Raw genomic sequence first — 17734 nt, 5'->3', positions numbered from 1 at the left:
ATGTGGAAAAACAAACAAGAAAAAACAGAAAATAATCAAACAAAACTCTGAATTTCTCCAAAAAGACTGTTAAAATATCATTAGATGATAGGTGTGTGATTTCCTCCAAGTTATCAAATCCTATGCATTTAATTTCCCAAGATTTTCAGTAAGACAAATGTTGTGACTGAAACGCAACAGTCCTGTTCAATGTCTGTTTTCACCTTTAAAACTAAGTGGTCATTACTCAGGCCATCCATCAAGGCCTTCACTGGGCTCCAACTTAAGAAAACATTTCAGTTTTTAAAAGAATTTTACCCTAGGAGGCAGAGAAATTAAAAACTGGACAGTAAAAACCTCGTACTCCCACTAACAGAGAGCTTTTGCTTTTACTGCAAGAGTTGTTGTGTGTTCTTAGCTTCAATGTGAACACTCAGCAAAAGCTGAGTCGACAATTCTCTGCTTCCCCATTCCCTTTGATGTTTCTATTGTTCAAGGTGGTTGTCAGGAACTTTACAACCATCCTTAGCTCTCTAGCATGTATGTTCCAGAGATTCACTACTCTTATATTCCTCTGAACCAAGTGATAAAATACCCAAAAATTCATCTGAAAAGGATGAGGGGATTGAACCTTATTCTAATGACTGGGATTTTGAAAGAATGCACATCTAATACCTTACACAAAAATCTACTTAAAATGGATCAAAGACCTAAGTCTATGACCCAATACCTTCAAATTACTAGAGAACATCGGGGGAAACTCTGCAAGACATTGCCATAGGCAAAGACTTCTTGGAAAAGACCCCAGAAGTACAATGAATAAAGCCAAAATTGACAGATGGGATTACATGAAGCTGAGAAGCTTCTGCACTGCAAAAGAAACACTCAGCAAAATGAAGAGACAACCAACAGAATGGGAGAAACTTTTTGCACACCATGCAACCGATAAAGGGTTAACCTCTACACTCTATAAAGAACTCAAGAAATTCAACAATAACAAAACAATCCAGTTAAGAAATGGGCAAATGACTTGAACAGACAATTTTCAAGAGAGGAAATCCAAATGGCTAATAGACACTTGAAAAAATGCTCAGGATCACTAGCCATCAGGGAAATGCAAATCAAAACCACAAGGAGGTTTCATTTCACTCCAGTTAGAATGGCTGTCATACAGAAATCAACAAACAACAAATGCTGGTGAGGATATGGGGAAAGAGGTACCCTAGTTCAGTGTTGGTAGAAATGTAAACTGGGTACAGCCGCTGTGGTAGTATGGAGATATCTCAGAAATCTGAATATAGACCTACCATATGATCCAGCCATCCCACTCCTGGGAATTTATGCAAACCAAAAGAAATCAGCAAATGAAAGAGTTATCTGTACCCCATGTTCATTTTACAATAGCAAAGATATGGAATCAACCCAGATGTCCATCAGCTGTTGACTGGATAAAGAAATATGGCATATATACACTATGGAATACTGCTCAGCTGTAAAAAAGAAAAAAGAAATCCTGCCTTTTGCAACAAAATGGATACAACTGGAAACCATTATACTAAGGGAAATAAGCCAGTCCCCAAAAGACAGATATCATATGTTTTCTCTGAACCAGGTTAACTAATAGAGTACCTGAAATGTAATGTACTGGAGTAAAACTGACAGATTTAATGATTGTTTACAGCCCTTGTCTCTTTCACTGAGGAACAGTGTTCTATTTGTTTTTTCATACTATTTGTTGAAATCCTTTACTTAGTGTATGGTTAACTATATGATCACTAAGTAAAATGAAAATAGATCTTTGTAAAAATTAAGAGTGGGAGGCCGGTGCCACAGCTCAATAGGCTAATCCTCCACCTTGCAGCACCGGCACACTGTGTTCTAGTCCTGGTCGGAGCACCGGATTCTGTCCCGGTTGCTCCTCTTCCAGTACAGCTCTCTGCTGTGGCCCGGGTGTGCAGTGGAGGATGGCCCAAGTCCTTGGGCCCTGCACCTGCATGGGAGACCAGGAGAAGCACCTGGCTCCTGGCTTCGGATCAGCGAGATGCGCCAGCCGCAGCGGCCATTGGGGGGTGAACCAATGGAAAAGGAAGACCTTTGTCTCTCTCTCTCTCACTGTCCACTCTGCCTGTCAAAAAAAAAAGCTGTTAAAAATATATATATAAAAAAATTAAGAGTGGGAACGTGAGAGGGAGGAGGAGGATGGGTTGAAGCGTGGGTAGAGAGGGAAATGTCACTATGGTACTAAATCTGTATATATGAAATACATGGAACTTACATAACAAATAAAATTTTAAAAAAGAAAGAATAAACAGATAATGGAACACAATAATAACTATGAACAGCTGCCATGCTGTCCTCCCCTGCTAAAATGGAAGCCCTGCAGAGCACCACCCATCTGGCCTTCTGAGTACGTCCCCACCTTATGGTATACCTGCTCACTGAACTGTGAACAGGCCACAACACGAGATGACTCAACAAGCTTAAGCCTTGCCTCATTATCTAATCCCAACCTGCTCTGCTTGCATGTTATTAGTAAAGGGTGATATTTCATCTAGCTGCTCTAGCCACATCTCTCCCTCTCCTCATCTACTCTCTCTCTCTCCCTGCCATCACACAATTGATCACCAAGTCCTAGAAACTGGTCACTTGTTTTTCCACTCTCCATCACTGCTTCTGCTGTCTTAGGTCACCACCTCTCCATCTCCTTCCCAGATACTGAAATACCTGCTAGTTAGCCTCCCTCTACGCTAGTCCTTCATGAATTTCTCCTGGCCTCCCAAGCTAGCTTTGACAATACAAGATTTATTACCAGTGAAATCATATTCATATTTTTAAAAATTGGTGAATATTATAATTTTGGCATGTGAAAAGTATCTCTAAGCATGACATAAAACCTAAAAAGTGTAAATATGGTTACTTTTAAAACTATTCTGTAATGGGGCCACTGCTGTAGCACAGTGGGTTAAGCTGGTTTGGGTGCCAGTTTTCTCTCTCTCTCTCTGTAATTCCCCCTTTCAAATAAATAAATAAATCTTTTTAAAAAATCTTCTCTAAGATAAAGAACACAATAATTAAATATTTAAAATAACTGGGGAAAATATCTGCAACAAATACGGTGAGGGACATGCTAAATTCCTTAATATACAAAGAGTTCTTACAACTTACCAGGAAAGAAACCTATCTATAAATCTGAAAAAACATCTTGAGTCCACACCAGATGAGAAAAAACTGAATGCAAATAAATACAAAGCTACGAGGAGGGCACAACAATTCCTGTGAACATTGGATCTGGGAAACTTGGTTAGATAGCATGATTACTAAAGCTGCTTCAAATGCCTTGCCTAGATTAAATTACATCACATTTCAACACTGCAATACCTTCCACAGTTGAAAAATGCTTCTGATCTCTCTTGTTTATGCCTTTGGAACACAGCAGAGCACATTTACATAGAACAAACCATTCCCTGTGCAGCTTATGAGGCCGCTTTGCCTGATTATTGATGTTTCAGCTTTGAGCCAGAAGGTTAAAGTCTACAGGAATGTTTCTGAGCTCACACAACAGCAAACCCTATTATGCCACCACCACCAGCCTGGGCTGGGAGGCCAGAGAAAATGCCATTGGGTTAAACCACTTTTTCTATTCTGATCTGAACTGAGCAGTCAAATTATAACCTCTGATAAGCAGGCAGAGCATCAGCAAAGGGTACACAGAGGACCTGTTGCCATAGCTGCCATAAAGACATCTTCTTGGAGCCAGTGTTGTGGCGCAGTGGGTAAAGCTGCTGCCTGTGACACCAGCATCCCATACAGGCATTGGTTCGAGACCCAGCTGCCCCATACCGATTCGGCTCCCTGCTAGTGTACCTGGGAAAGGAGTAAAAGATGGCCCAAGTGCTTGGGCTCCTGCACCCACGTGGGAAATCCAGAAGACACTCCTGACTCCTGGTCTCAGCCTGGACAAGCGCTGCCATTGCAGCCACTTGGGGGAGTGAACCAACAGGTGGAAAATCTCTCTCTCCCCCTCCCTACCTTCCTCTTCCTCTCTCTCTCTCTCTCTCTCTCTCTCTGTCTCATCATCTCTTTGTGTAATTCTTTTAAGTAAATAAATAAATCTTTTAAAAAAACCATCTACTCTACCTATATGCATGGTCTTCCAAACCTAAGTGATTATCAAAGTCCTACATGCAAACAGTACAGAAGCCTTAGCTTTGAAATGAAAGCTCAAATGAGAAGTTAAATCTGTTGCACCCATAAGATGAGGTATATATTGTGTTAGAAAATCAAGTAATTCGGAGTGCTGACATAACTTTTTACATGAATCTGGAAGACAAGCCAATCATCCACTGTAAGATTACAAAGAAATCTGACAATATTAGTGTCTATTTGCCAAAAACAGAATTTAAAACAATGAGGCAGAGACTAATAATGGAATGAAATCATGAGTAAACTTGGGGAAAACAAGGGAGGTTAAACCCAACAAAACAGTAGTGGAATTCAGAAAATGCAAGCAATTATTCCCCAGCTTTTAAAATTTAGGGCTGCATTTAGGGACCCATCTATCAGAATACCACCATCATAAAAGGGACAGAAAGAACTCAAATATAGCACTTTCTGTTTTTTCAAATTGTCTTTACTTTGTGAACACTTACTCCTAATGTTGTTTAGAATTATCACATTGATGCATGAATTTCATTTTTTAAGCAGCTTAAAAAAGAAGATAGTTGGGTTTCCACATTTCTGGCTTGTGCAATGAATTTGCAGAAATTCCAACTCTGATCAGTGATTTCTAAAACATTCATCTTATCCTACTATTTGCCACTGGTCAAATTAATAAAATATTTTCCCAATACATCTAGAGGCTTACAAAGCCACTGTTCACTGTTGCTGGCTGAAATGGGCTTGGTGGCTTCTGGAAATAAGCATCCTATGAGCAGATAGAAAGGCCGGCCAGTCTAGAACTCCTCAGCCTAAGCAAGCACAAAACCAGCCAGGAACATCAAATCCCACCAGTAGCCTCTTTCCCCCTCCTGGAGGAAAAAGGGTTTGTGACTTATTTGAAGCAGTGAGTGCCAGGAAATCCTGTTCTATTGCTATTCCGTACAGGGTATTAGAGAGAAACTGGAGGTCAGAAGAACAGAAAAAACATTGCTGAAATAATCTACATCCAGCTTCTCTGGAAGACCTCCTTGTGGCCAGTAAGTTGTATGTTAAATTAACAAGCAAAAAAATAAACGGCACAAAGTCTATGTAAAGCCGACACGATTCTTTTCTCAGGCCCCCAGTTTTCAAAAAGACCCACTGTAGGAGGAGCGAACGCGGAGCGGAGACTCACTCTGGGAAGCAGAATGCCCTTCCGCAGCTTTGTCTTCGTGCCCCTCGTAGTCCCTGCTGGAAAGTTGCCTGTTGGCAGTCTCCAGTCGGTCTATGAACAAAGAGGAAATGATTACAGAGAACTGCATGTGGATTTCAGTCATCATCCAGCTGAGAAACGAAATGGATACCAAGAGCTGGGTAGGAAGAGATGCTCAGGCAGGAGCCCAAAGCTCAGATCTCTTGGGGAGGAACAATAACTGTTCCAAAACATCAAAAGAAAAGCTTTCAGATGCCGCGCCGTTTCTTTGTACAAGTAACACCGAGGGGAGTGCACCAGCAGTCAGCTGGGACAGGTTCCGAGGACAACTGCTTCCCTGCTCCCAAGGCCAGCAAACCTGTGACTGGAAGTCCTTGCAAAGAGGTGCTTTCTCCTTGGCTTCAAACCCAGCCCTAGTCTAACCTGGACCACCAGCCCTATATGTTTTATTTGCTAACTCCATCTGCATCTCAGAATCAAAATTAAAATAAAAAAAGAGCAGCTTTTTTTTATTCTTTTTTTTTTTTAAAGAAAAAGGTAACTTTACCTGAATGAAAACTGTACACAGTGAGCTTTTTGTTAGCTTGAACATTGTGATATATCTTCATTAATTCAATTAAATAATTTAAATAAAATAGTGTTTATTGAGGTAATATGACGTCCAACACAAAAGGGTTTGTAGTAACAGAAGAGGTAGGACGTAGCTACTGGGAATGCCAGTGTCCTGAGTGTTTTGGAATATGAAGCAACTGAAAAATGGCTGGGTTGGCTGAAATGAGGTCTAATTTTATGGGTTAAATCATCACATACATCAGGGGTTGCCGAGATCTGAAAGCAGGTGGCTCCTATATTTCAGGGAGTAAGATTGTCTACTCTTTTCACTGCTGGGGCTTTTTGCCCCAGGAGGAACACATTCTAGCTCTGTCTTCTATACTATACCTAGCAAGTGTTAAGTGCTGGCTTTCAAAGGATGCTACCAAGTGACTCAGCCTGAAGTGCAAAGGGCCGTGCGTCCTACATTGGTCTTCCTATATAAGTCACTAGTCACTGTTCAGTACCTTTAAAGTAAGAAGCAGCTACACATAGACTCCCTTCCTCTCACAGACTTGTGCATGCTTCTAAGGCTCAGTGCTGCAACCCACAAGGCAGAGAGAACAATTCTGCTCTTTGAGCACTGCCCCTTCTTACCAGATGATTGGGATTTACAAGACTGTCTAACACAGGCAGAACAGCACCCGTGGCAGAACAATTGGCCCTGAAGTCACGACACTAGCCACACAATAATTCAGGGTAGGGGAACATGAATAGGACTTGACATGCCTCGCAGGTCTCTGTTGAAATCATGAAGTCTTCTAATTTCGCCTTCCAGTTTGTTTCTCATTGCCTTGTCCAGCGACTCTCGCTTGGTGGTAGACTTGACCAGACTCTCATAGGCTTCTGAAATCCTCTGAAGTTCTTTTTCAAACTAAAAGAAAGAACTAGCATTAAGGGGACATTCATGCCAGAATCTTAGTAAAACTGATTCTCTGACACTCCAAGTGCAAAGGCTGGGTCTTCATGGCAGCCCTTCTGCATCTCAAGTTTCATGTCCACCAAATCATGTAATCGGTTTCACTCCCCATCCACCTTTTCAAGGCTGTTAGGATCCTGTATGAAACACACTCACAAGTCTGGCCAGACCATCTGGCATCACCTTACAAAAATTTCTCTGTACCAACACTAGGAAGGGGTAAATCTAAACACAACTTAAAAGTCTTATATTTCATATGGAAATCTGTGCTCTTATTATCGCTCCCAGTCAACATAAGGAAAATATTAAAATACAGAAAGCCTAAAGAACTGCAAGTAGACCCAGATTCCCAGATTCCAAGTGCAGTGCTCTTTCCAGAGATCCTCCTACCATCCCCTAAAGAATATAAATCTACTCCAGAAGAGGCTTCATTACTTAGTGTTTTCACACACTTGTCTATGGAACTGTATCTGTAAAAGACTAATAGACTTACAGCTAAATATAAACAAAGCCACCATGGAAAATATGTAAAGGAATTGATGGAGATGGGATTAAAACCACAGATAGAGTATTTCACTAAATCAAAAACTAACTGGGGGAGCCCTTTCTTTCCTTCCCTCCCTCCCTCCTTTCCTCTCTTCCTTCCTCCCTTCTTCCCTCCCCTCCTTTCCCCTCAGCTCTCCTCCCCTGCCTCCCCCTTCCCTCACCCTCTACAGTGCATATAAATCTAGGACAAAGTAGTATAATTATTACAATAAGGGCCTAGCAGTTGTTTTTGAAGTGGAGATCAGTGGACCTCATTTTACTGTCAAGTAACATAAATGCAGGAGAAAGGGTGATGGCTGGTGAGAGCCTGAAAACATGGAAGTTCATTCAGTTGCTGCTGAAAGTCAGAATAAGAGGCAAAGCTGGTAGGGCTGGAGAATTAATGTCCCCACTCCCGCCACACTGGTCACCAGAACCATGTTTTCACTCTACAGGACAGTGATGTCACCGGGAGCCTGGTAGCCACCTTCCAGAACCCCAGCTGTCCAGATCAGAAAGTCCTTGCCAAGACTCCAATAAATAATACATATCCTAACAAATATTCAGTGTTCATTTGCAATGTGCAAAAACTCTTCTGGGTGCCAGGGACAGAGTGCTGAGACAATTTCTGGCCTTTAGAAAGAGCTCACAGTCTTAAGTTGGCCTTACCCAGACACACACAATATAATAAGGGGTGTGATGGTAAACTAATCCCACTTTGCAGGGTGAGAAGAGGGTTTTTAAAAAAAGTATGTTAGGGGGCTGGTGCTGTGGCGCACCAGGTTGATCCTCTGCCTGCAGAGCTGACATTCCATGTGGGCACCGGGTTCTAGTCCCAGTTGCTTCTCTTCCAGTCCAGCTCTCTGCTGCGGCCCGGGAAAGCAGAAGAGGATGGCCCAGGTGCTTGGGGCCCTGCACCCGCATGGGAGACAGGGAGGAGGCACCTGGCTCCTGGCTTCGGATCAGTGGTGCTCCGGCCGTTGCGGCCATTTGGGGAGTGAAACCAACGGAAGGAAGATCTTTCTCTCTCTCTCTCTCACTGTCTGTAACTCTACCTGTCAAATAAATAAATAAATAAAATCTTTTAAAAATACGTTAGAGAAAATGCCATCTTAAATGAATATTGAAGGATGAACAGGAATTTGCCAGACAGAAACGAAGGATGAAAGGGCCTTGACATTCCATGCAAAATATAGGCACCAGCTTAGAAAGCAGGTGCATGTTTCTGATGGGACAGGAAGTCCAGGGACACAAGCAAGGACCCAGTGGCAGGCTAGGGGGGCCAAGGATGGAATGCAAGCTACAGTAAGGGAGAATTACAGGGGTGGATGGTTTTGGAGAGGGGAGGGCTATAAGCAGAAAGGCGGCATGAAACTTTCAGAGTTTTTGTAGAGATAAAACCAAAGCATGGCGTTAAAGAATGGGAATGGGGAGAGGAAGCAGGAGAAAAGTCCAGGTAAGAGGCTACTGTAGCAAGTCCATGGAGAGGTGACAAGGATGGGCATCAAGACACTAAAGAGTAGAATCAATAGGTCTTGGTGCCTAGGTCTGGACCATAAAGGAGGGAAATAAAAGAAAACATAGGCATTGTTCCAAGAGAAACAGGTATACCAAAGAAAAAGGAGTCAGCCTAGTTTGGGAGACAAGATGTTTGAGGAGCCTGCAGAATATCTTGGGAAAGATTTCCCATTACCAGGTGGACACACAGGTCTGAAAGCCAGGAGACAGCTGTGGTGTCCCCAGTGACAGATGGCAGATGCAGTCATAGAGTGGAGAGCACTTGGGTGACCAGCTGTAGACCAGAGGCCCACGCACGGCGAGCACTCACGCTGAGGGAGGGATGAGCAGAAGAACAGGGAGAGAGAAGAAGCCAGGGGTACCATAGGACCAGGAAGCCAAAAACGGAAAGAAGGAGAGACCTTGGTCCGGGCCCCCAGAGGTGTCTGCAAAGAGGTCAGTGGAGAGGCCGGCGGGCCCTGGGGCTTGTGCTCAGGGGCAGCCAAGTAGGCTCCTTTTGGTGCCATGTTATTTTCCCAAAGGCCTCCTTAAACCAGAGTTGGTTCTTCCATGATCTCCTCATTTCCACAAGGCCCTTCCGCTTCTTTCAGAGATATGAATTACTGTTAATACAGCTGCACAGAGAGCAGGATGCCTTGAATCCTGTTCATAGTTCTGCAAATGACGTTCCTTCCTTTTAATTCTGTTTTCACAACACACCACCAGGGGTGAGCATTGTGTCACAGAGGGAGAAATTGCTGTCTGCAACACCCGCATCCCCTGCTGGAGTGCCAGTTCTGGTTGGGCTGCTCTGTTTCTGATCTAGCTCTCTGCTAATGCATGATGGGAAGCAGCAGATGATGGTTTATGTGCTTGGGGCCCTGCCACCTATGAAGGAGACTCAGATGGAATTCCACACTCCTATGTTCAGCCTGGCCCAGCCCTGGCTGTTGTGGCCATTTGCTGGGTGAACTAACAGAAGATTGATCGCTCTCCCTCTCTCTCTCTGTCTTTCAAGTACATGAAAAAAAAAAAAGCATTTTTAAAAACACAAGACCGTTTCTTTACTAATTTCACCTATAAAAGGCATCTTTTGTTTCAAGTCAGGTGAGCATGCCACAGGGACAGTCTCCTTGAACATCACAGGGCATCACCTAGTCACAAAGGAGACTGGCAGTGCCCTACACCCTCGAGGCTTCCACCAGGAGACTGGCACTCATCCTGCAAGTTCAGGGCGCTGAGGAGGCCTCCCTGAACTGTACCTCTCACAGAAACTTCCTCTGGACCTGACTTGGTAGTGTTATTTTTATCTGGTTCATTTGCCTCATGGGCATGCAATTGTTGAGTCTCTGATTTCACTGTTAACTCCTCAGGGACATAGTTCTTAACACCCCAGAACTGTTCCCTGTTGACGACAAAAATGCTGACTGCTGAATCAGTCTTCAAATGTCTAACTTCTAAAGGCAGAGTGGATAGTGATACACCATGCCCAGCCATGGATTCTTCCACTAAAAGCACTTCTCTCTGCACACTGCAAAAGGAAACTTCAGGGCCCCTATCATGGTGTAGTTTCCTATCTCAATGCTAAATAAGTGAGAATCAGCACACGGCTGTGTACTTAGAAGGCACCCAGAGAGAAAGAGCAAGGATCCCAGTACAGGACAAGGTGTTCCGTATGAGAAGCAATGGCTGTAGCGGTGGTGAAAGATTTGTCAATGTGGTTACAGAGGACAGAGCTATAATCAAATGTAGAAAGTTGAGGCAATGCAGACTTTGATTCAACATAAAGAATTTTCTCAACTACGTTTTCCAGAAATGTAGTATATCCAGTAATGAGCTTCTCTTCTCTGGAAGCATTTTTATTTTTTTTTTTAATATTTATTTTATTTGGAAATCAGAATGACACAGCAAGAGTGAGACAGCATGTGTGCACAAGAGAAATCTTCCACCTGCTGGTTCATTCCCCAGATGGCTGCAACAGCCAGATCTGGGCCAGACGGACGCCAGAAGTAGAATTCCATTTGGTCTCCTCATGGGTGCAGGGACCCCAGCAGTTAGGCCACGGTATGCTGCCTTCTCTTGCACATTAGCAGGGAACTGTATTGGAAGTGGAGCAGCTGGGACTCAATGTGCACTCAGATATGGGATGCTAATGTTGCAGGCAGCAGCTTAACCCACTGCACCACAATGTCAGCCCCTCTGGAAGCATTCAAGTAAAAAATGAATGATCACATTTCAGGGACATACAGCAAGGATTCCAAAGGGGTAGGAAGTTGAATGAGGCTCATTTTAAGAATTTTAAGTCTACAGCTCTTCCATTCATGATTGTAAACGCCTTCAGAGCGGGAGCCACACCCTTGCATGTCCAGACCATCTTAAGTCCATCTGGGCTTTGTTAAAGACAAACGGAAAGTTGGATGGGCTGATTTTAACACGGGAACCATCAGGGACAGCTGAGACTGAGTATGGTGCGTGGGGGAAATATCAAGTTTGCCTTCACAGTTCCCCACCTGCCTTCCTGTCCAGGGGTCAGGGAGCTCTTAGGCAAGGACAAAGAACCCCTGTAATCACAAGGAAGCACTCAGAGTCCCAGGAACACAATGAGGAGCATAATGGAAAGCCCTTCATGTCTTCCAACGGTGCTGCTGCCTTGAAGCAAATGTGCCCTGAGAAAATCAACACCATTCCAATGTCCAGACACTGGCTTTTTTTCTGTACACCTTTCACACACACAGCTCAAGGACATACAGGGCAGAGAAGGGCCCATGGTGCAAGCTACAGGTGGACCGATCAAAGCCACTTTTGTTTAGCTCACAAAAGCAGGTCTGGAATAAAGCAAGCCTAGGGTAGCCATCAATGCTTGGACCTTTCCATACCAAAACCCATCTGTTCTGATGGCTTCTGAGGCCCACAATCTGGTCTTGGTGGAAACTCTGTCCATTCATTAAGTTTCATAGAAACTTGGAGGAAGAAGAAGCGAAATAAGTAACCCAAAGGGAAGACAACAACAACAGCTCTTTCTGGGGGTCCTCAAGCATCCTTCCTTAACAGTGGTCATCACCACCCTGTGCTTCTGTGCAAACAGGGCCTTCATATCCATGCTGGGCTTTGGCAGTACTTGAACTGAGCTGTGCTTTTCTGCCGTGTTCCCGGCACAGTATGTGTACACTAAACTCTGCAATTAAAAAAATCCATCAATTTCGGTTCTGCCCTTACAACTCATCTCTGTGAGGGTGAAAGCATCCCCAATGCTGTGAGGCTCTCAGATGAGATGATACTGCAAGCACAGAGCGGTCAGATCCTGCAGCACACTGTTCACACCAGGACACTAACAGCAGCATCACTGAGAAGCAGCTGTCATTGCAACCACTTTCTCCCCAAACCCAAGACATCAGCAGCTGCTTCTTAAGAGCAATGAGGCCAGTGGTGAGGTAACACCGAGACCAGGATGTCCTTGGAAACACAGTGCACAAAAGGTTACAACACAAAATTCGAGTAACTCTCCTGGTCCCAGTGCTGAGAACAGCCACACAACTGGTGAGGGATATGGCAAGTATCTACCCAAATCTCCAGGTTCCATCAACATTTCTGGTTTGACATATGATAGATTTGTGAAACGCAGTCTTTAATGGAAGCATTGATAGTATTCAGGAGACAGAGGAAGCTTTCAGTTCCAAAAAGGAAATTGCTTTTGATTTGTCTCCTTTTCCAGAACTCATCAAAAATCTTCTCAGTGCAAATTTTAAGAATCATCTTCTGCATGGGGTGACCCCAGTGGGGTGATTGAGTGATTTAGTTTTTCAAAATAAAAATGTGCAGCAAAATAAGAAAGAGATGTATGCTACAGGTCAATAAAGAGTGTATACTACTAAAAACGTCAGTGTAGAATAACAGGAAGACCTCCCGATTTCTGCTCTGTCCACGAAACTCTTCAGAAACATCCATGTGAAAAGAGCCAGCACCAAGCTCTGCCCTCAGGTAGGTCTGCATAGCCCTGAACATGTCTGCCTTGAGCTCCATTAGGGCAGAAGAAAGAAACACTTGTTTCCCAGAAAGTGCTGAGTCTGCCCTTCCTAATTTCCAGACTGCACCAAGAAAGAGGCTGCCCTGGGAGGTTTTCGAGGCAAGCCAGGGCCTGTGAGGCAACTTACAGGCCAAGGGCCAGGAGACACATACCAGTTTCCCAACTTGTAAGGGTTCAGGTGGAGGTGGGAGTAAGGCCACGATCTTCAGCCAGCCCTTGTTTGTTTCTGGCCCCCATTTTCCCTTTGAATAAAGGCATTGAGAGCTCCCTGAGCCAAGTCTGGACTTGACCGCAGGAAGTTTCAGACCCTTTCGGAGGAAGTTCCAGGTGAACGTGCCAGGGCAGACTCTGGGCGCCTTTGCATCATCAACTCCACTGCTCCCGGCTTGTTCCCTGGTCACTCTCCGGAAGTGAAGGAAGCCTATTTCTTTGACACTCTGACCAGCTACACTTGTGAAATCAGCTCTATACAGTGATCAGTAAATGGGCCAGTCAGGAGTCATCCAGGGCCTAATGTGGCAATGCTTTTGTAGTCAGCAGAGTTCACATTCCTACCTTTTCTCTTGACAAAGCCCCTGACTGCCAGGGACAGTCAGACACTTAGTCTCTTATGAGGTCACTACCACTACACAGGCTTCCTTGCCCCTAGAAGGGAAACTCAGGTGCCCTGTGACCTTCTGCCCTGCAACATCCCACTGCCTCTGTCCCCCTTGTGCCTCTGCCAACCTGCCTGCAGCGTGTTGGATGCCGACGTGTGGGTCTTCATGAAATCGCTGCCTGGTGACGGTTCATCCTGCAGGATGTTCTCCTGTTTACTTTGGCTCTCAGCCTGGAGCCCTTAGGATGAAGGCTGCCACACATCCTACATTCCCATGACAACGACATAGGCGGGACTCAAATCTTCCCATCTGAGAAGCCAGAAGCACACGGAAAGCACACAAGAGCACCTACTCTTGACCCTCCGGTGTTGAGGCAATGTCACTTTCTGCAGAGACCAACTAAGGAGACAGCAATCACATGGTTTCTGAGATTTCCAGATTTAATAGAAAAATTAACCTGTCAATTCCTTTCCTCTGTATTGCTGCGTTCCCCCTTCCACCCTGGCCTATCTACTTAGCTTTGGTGTCTGGCCAACAGGCTACCTCTGTTGTGACTATAGGCCCCTTCACACTCCCTTGCAGCTATCAGTGTATGAGACTCTCTTTCCTTCTGGTCTGTTGCCCTAAAGCCTTGACCAGCACCTGGCATCAACGTTGGCAAGTGAGTCAATGTATCAACCCCACCATGAGCAGATGAAGAATTCTGTTCTTTCCATTCTCCCTCCTGCGCCCCGGAAAGTCACATACCTTGTGGAGTTTGTCAGCATTGTCGTAGTAACCCTGAAGTTCCTGGTGAAGCACCCGGTTCTCCTCGGTGAGGATCTCCACCATCTGCTGGGCTCGCTCCACGATCGCAAACGCATCTGGACCAAGCTGCTGGCTCGGGGAGGCGGCAGGTGGGGGCTGAGGAGCGGCCAGGGTCATCGGAAGTGGAAGCGGCAAGGAGACGGAGTGCAGCGGCCCACTGACGGGGGAGGTCTGGGAGGACATGGGGCTGTGCTGCTGCACTGTCGACGGGAAAGGAAGTTGGCACGGGCGGCTGCAGGGAACAGAAGGCCAGCAATCAGATCCCGGGGGAAGTGACTGGTGGAGCAGGAAGGCAAGCCCAATTCTGTGTGCACTGTGGATGGCTTCCACCATGTGAGGTCATCAGTGCACTTCCCAATGCCAGGTGGACACAGCAGGCTAAGTCCCTCATTCCACGGGTATTCACTCTGTTCCCCTCTGCAGCAGCATTGTTTTGGCTCCTGGGGATGCAGCCCACATGGCTCTCATGAAGCTTCCACTCTAACAGAGGACAGAGACAGGCAGGCCATCAACAACAATCAGCAAACAAAGCCAAGATTCAAACAGTAGTGGGCTCTCTCCAAAGAATAAAGCGGAGTGATGTGAGAGGAGATGACTGAGTGGCTAACTCTGAGCAAGAGATCAGGGGAAAAGTCTTTGAGCTGAAGTCCAAATGACAGACAAGCAGGAGCCAGTGGTATGCACAGAGGAGACAGAGAAGTAGGGGAAAGGTGTATTTCAGTTAGGGGAATCAGTGTAGCACATGTGGCCTACGGCAGGAATTAGCACTGGCATGGAGAGTGGAAGAGAGCAAGCTGGCACAAAGCACAGCCAGCAATCAGCAGGGCAAGGTAAGACTAGAGATGGGTAGGAACCCTTGTGAGCCAAGGCCAGACTTCCCCGTCAGGTGTACACGCCAGGGAAGGATCTGCCTTTCCTCTGAGTTCTGCAATGAGCAGAGTGCATGGGGACAAGATCTGATGCACAGAGCCATCGAGGAGGCCAAGGTGTGGCCAGGAGAGAACTAGGGACTCACAGAGTTGCAGCGGAAGCGAAACTGCTGGGTGGTTCGCTATTTGTTTTGTATATATTGTGGATGGTAAGAAAGGCAGGCAGGAAAGTTAGAATTATTCCTCAGTTTTGAGCTCCATGAAAATGAAGAGGGATATCATCGAAAAAAAAAAAGGGCATGTCTAGGAGAAGAACTAATTTGTGTTTTGTTTTGCTGAAGCGGGAGAGGTTTGGAGATGGAGTCTAATGTTGGCCATGTTATAAAGAACACATGCAGGTATCCCTTGATGGCCCAAATTCTTGCTATTAGCTCCTACATTTGAAACTGTGAGTTTCCAACTCCTGTCCCCACTTCCTAACAATTCCTTCCTCACTATTCCACTGACCTGTTTCCTAAGAATCATTGTCTTATCTTTTAATCTCAGCCAAGAGCTCCTGACGAGCCCTTCAGGTATAAACACCAGAGTCCTGATGTCTAGTTCTCCAACCGCAGATGTGCCATGCTGCAGAAAACTGGGGAAACTAGTTTTTCTGCAGACCTTCTCAACTTTTAGGTCTCACCCCCTGAACTGGAGATAAAGTGCTACGAATCACCAGCAACACCCAAATCAATGCTCTGGGTCCTAGGGCTGAGCCCTGGAGATCCAGCTGCTTCTACTTCCACTCTACTTCCACACTCGCATGTGTCCCCTTCTCTAACTTGGTTTATCCATCTACAAAGCTCCCACAACAACCCGCATTTTTCCTGGACCTCTGTTCTCCTCTAAGTCTGTTTTCTGGGGATGTTTTGGGACCCTGTCAACCTTCACATCTCTCATCTCATAAGAAGGTCTCAGCCTGAATACCTATGGATGCCAACTCCTAGTGGCTAAATGTCTACAAAAAACTTTGACAAGGGTCACCTTGACTCCCCCGCTAATACACACACGGGTATGCAGACCTTGATAAAGACGATCTCAGAATAAACTCAGCAGAACCTAACAGTCACGAACCCTGGGCCTTGCTTGTGTAACTGACACCCCAGCACTCGCTATTTTCCAAGTGGATTCCCTGATGTCCTCAACCTAGGAGCCCCTTCGGTTTCCGGCTAAAATAAGTGGGGTTTGCGCTCCCCTGGCAACGTAACGAGGCACCGTGGAGCTCGATGCAGCTGTTTACTCGGTAAGTGGACTTCAAGGGAGGTTGTCAGTGGGAAGACATAAACCATCCGTCCTCTCTCTCTTCGCACACAATCACAAAACGACCTGGCCAGCTCTTCAGACATAAACCATCTCTGCCCTTTGATGAATTCATGCCGCTTCCACACTCAGGTGTATGTGAATATATGTGTTCTCCTGAGCGTACCCTGAGTGTTATCCTGAGGCTCAATTCCATCAAAGAATGAAATGCCCCAGTCTCCCATTCACAATGCCCAGCTTTCACCCCAGGTCATAGGCACTCCTTTCAGGCTTGGACCTAAGGACCAGAGATCTGCCACTGAGTACAGCTTCCTGCAGACTGTCCAAAGCTTACCTGCCTTTTTCATGGAAAGACGTGACTTAGGTAAGAGCCAACATGCCACAGAGTCCTCAAAAGCAGACCCCATTCCCTTCTCCCGGCCATTCTCTTCACAATTCACCCAAGGTGAGGGATAAGTGCAGCTGGATTTCTTGGCAGTGGGGCATAGCATGGAAAGCTGCCTGCAGTGCTGGTTCAAGTCCCAGTTGCTCCAGTTCGGCTCCAGCTCTCTGCTATGGTCTGGGAAAGCAATGGAAGATGCCCACATGCTTAGGCCTCTGCACCTGGGTGAGAGAACTGGAGGAATCTCCAGACTCTGGCTTCAGATCAGTGCAGCTCCAGCTGTTGCAGCCATTTGGGGAGTGAACCAGTGGATGGAAGACTTCTTTGTCTCTCTCTCTACCTTTCCCTCTCTGTAATTCTGCCTTTCAAATAAATAATAATCTTTAAATAAAATAAAATGGCCATCAACGTCAAGTCTATTTAGACAAGAAAAACACGACCCAGGATGGCACGTTGTAAAATACAGGAACAGATACAACAGAGACAACACAAATGCAGAGGAGTTTCAAGCTCAGGTGTTCTGATTCCAGAGTCCTCACTGCTCACTACACTTCCCTGGACTGGTGACAGCAGGGAGGGAAGGGAGTCACCTTCAGTTCTCTGTCCCTTGGTCCCCAACACTTATCTGTGGCCCACGACGCACACCCTAACACAGAAGCACTATGACTGTTAGAAGGCTGAAACAGCCCCTAGGGAAGCATGAGGGTTAGCAATCTGCCTCTGGGTTGATCTTGGATCATAACCTACATTCAGCTTGATCTTCTCACAGGTGAGCATCTTGTCTACAGAGAGCATTTAACTAAGATTGACTGAGGGGCTGTGCCATCTGCCAGGCACTACATTTCACTTCTTTGCTTAATCCTCACAGCAACAGCGGAGGCACCACCACCTCC

At 45.6% G+C, this 17734-nt stretch overlaps 1 protein-coding gene across 1 annotated transcript in view; it reads right to left on the bottom strand.

The window, feature by feature from the left end:
* AMOTL1 (angiomotin like 1) overlaps positions 1-17734 on the bottom strand; it is a 115641-nt gene that overhangs the window by 40950 nt on the left and 56957 nt on the right. The window contains exons 4-6 of the mRNA XM_062196893.1: positions 14232-14523; positions 6650-6794; positions 5312-5401 (exon numbers count right to left, since the gene is read on the bottom strand). Of these exons, the coding sequence (XP_062052877.1) occupies positions 5312-5401; positions 6650-6794; positions 14232-14523 (527 nt within the window). The remainder of the gene's footprint in view (positions 1-5311; positions 5402-6649; positions 6795-14231; positions 14524-17734) is intronic.

The sequence above is a fragment of the Lepus europaeus genome, chromosome 7, assembly GCF_033115175.1.
Source record: "Lepus europaeus isolate LE1 chromosome 7, mLepTim1.pri, whole genome shotgun sequence".
Taxonomy (NCBI): domain Eukaryota; kingdom Metazoa; phylum Chordata; class Mammalia; order Lagomorpha; family Leporidae; genus Lepus; species Lepus europaeus.
Note: the sequence above shows the minus strand (reverse complement) of the source record. Positions and strands in the feature narration are given on the sequence as shown.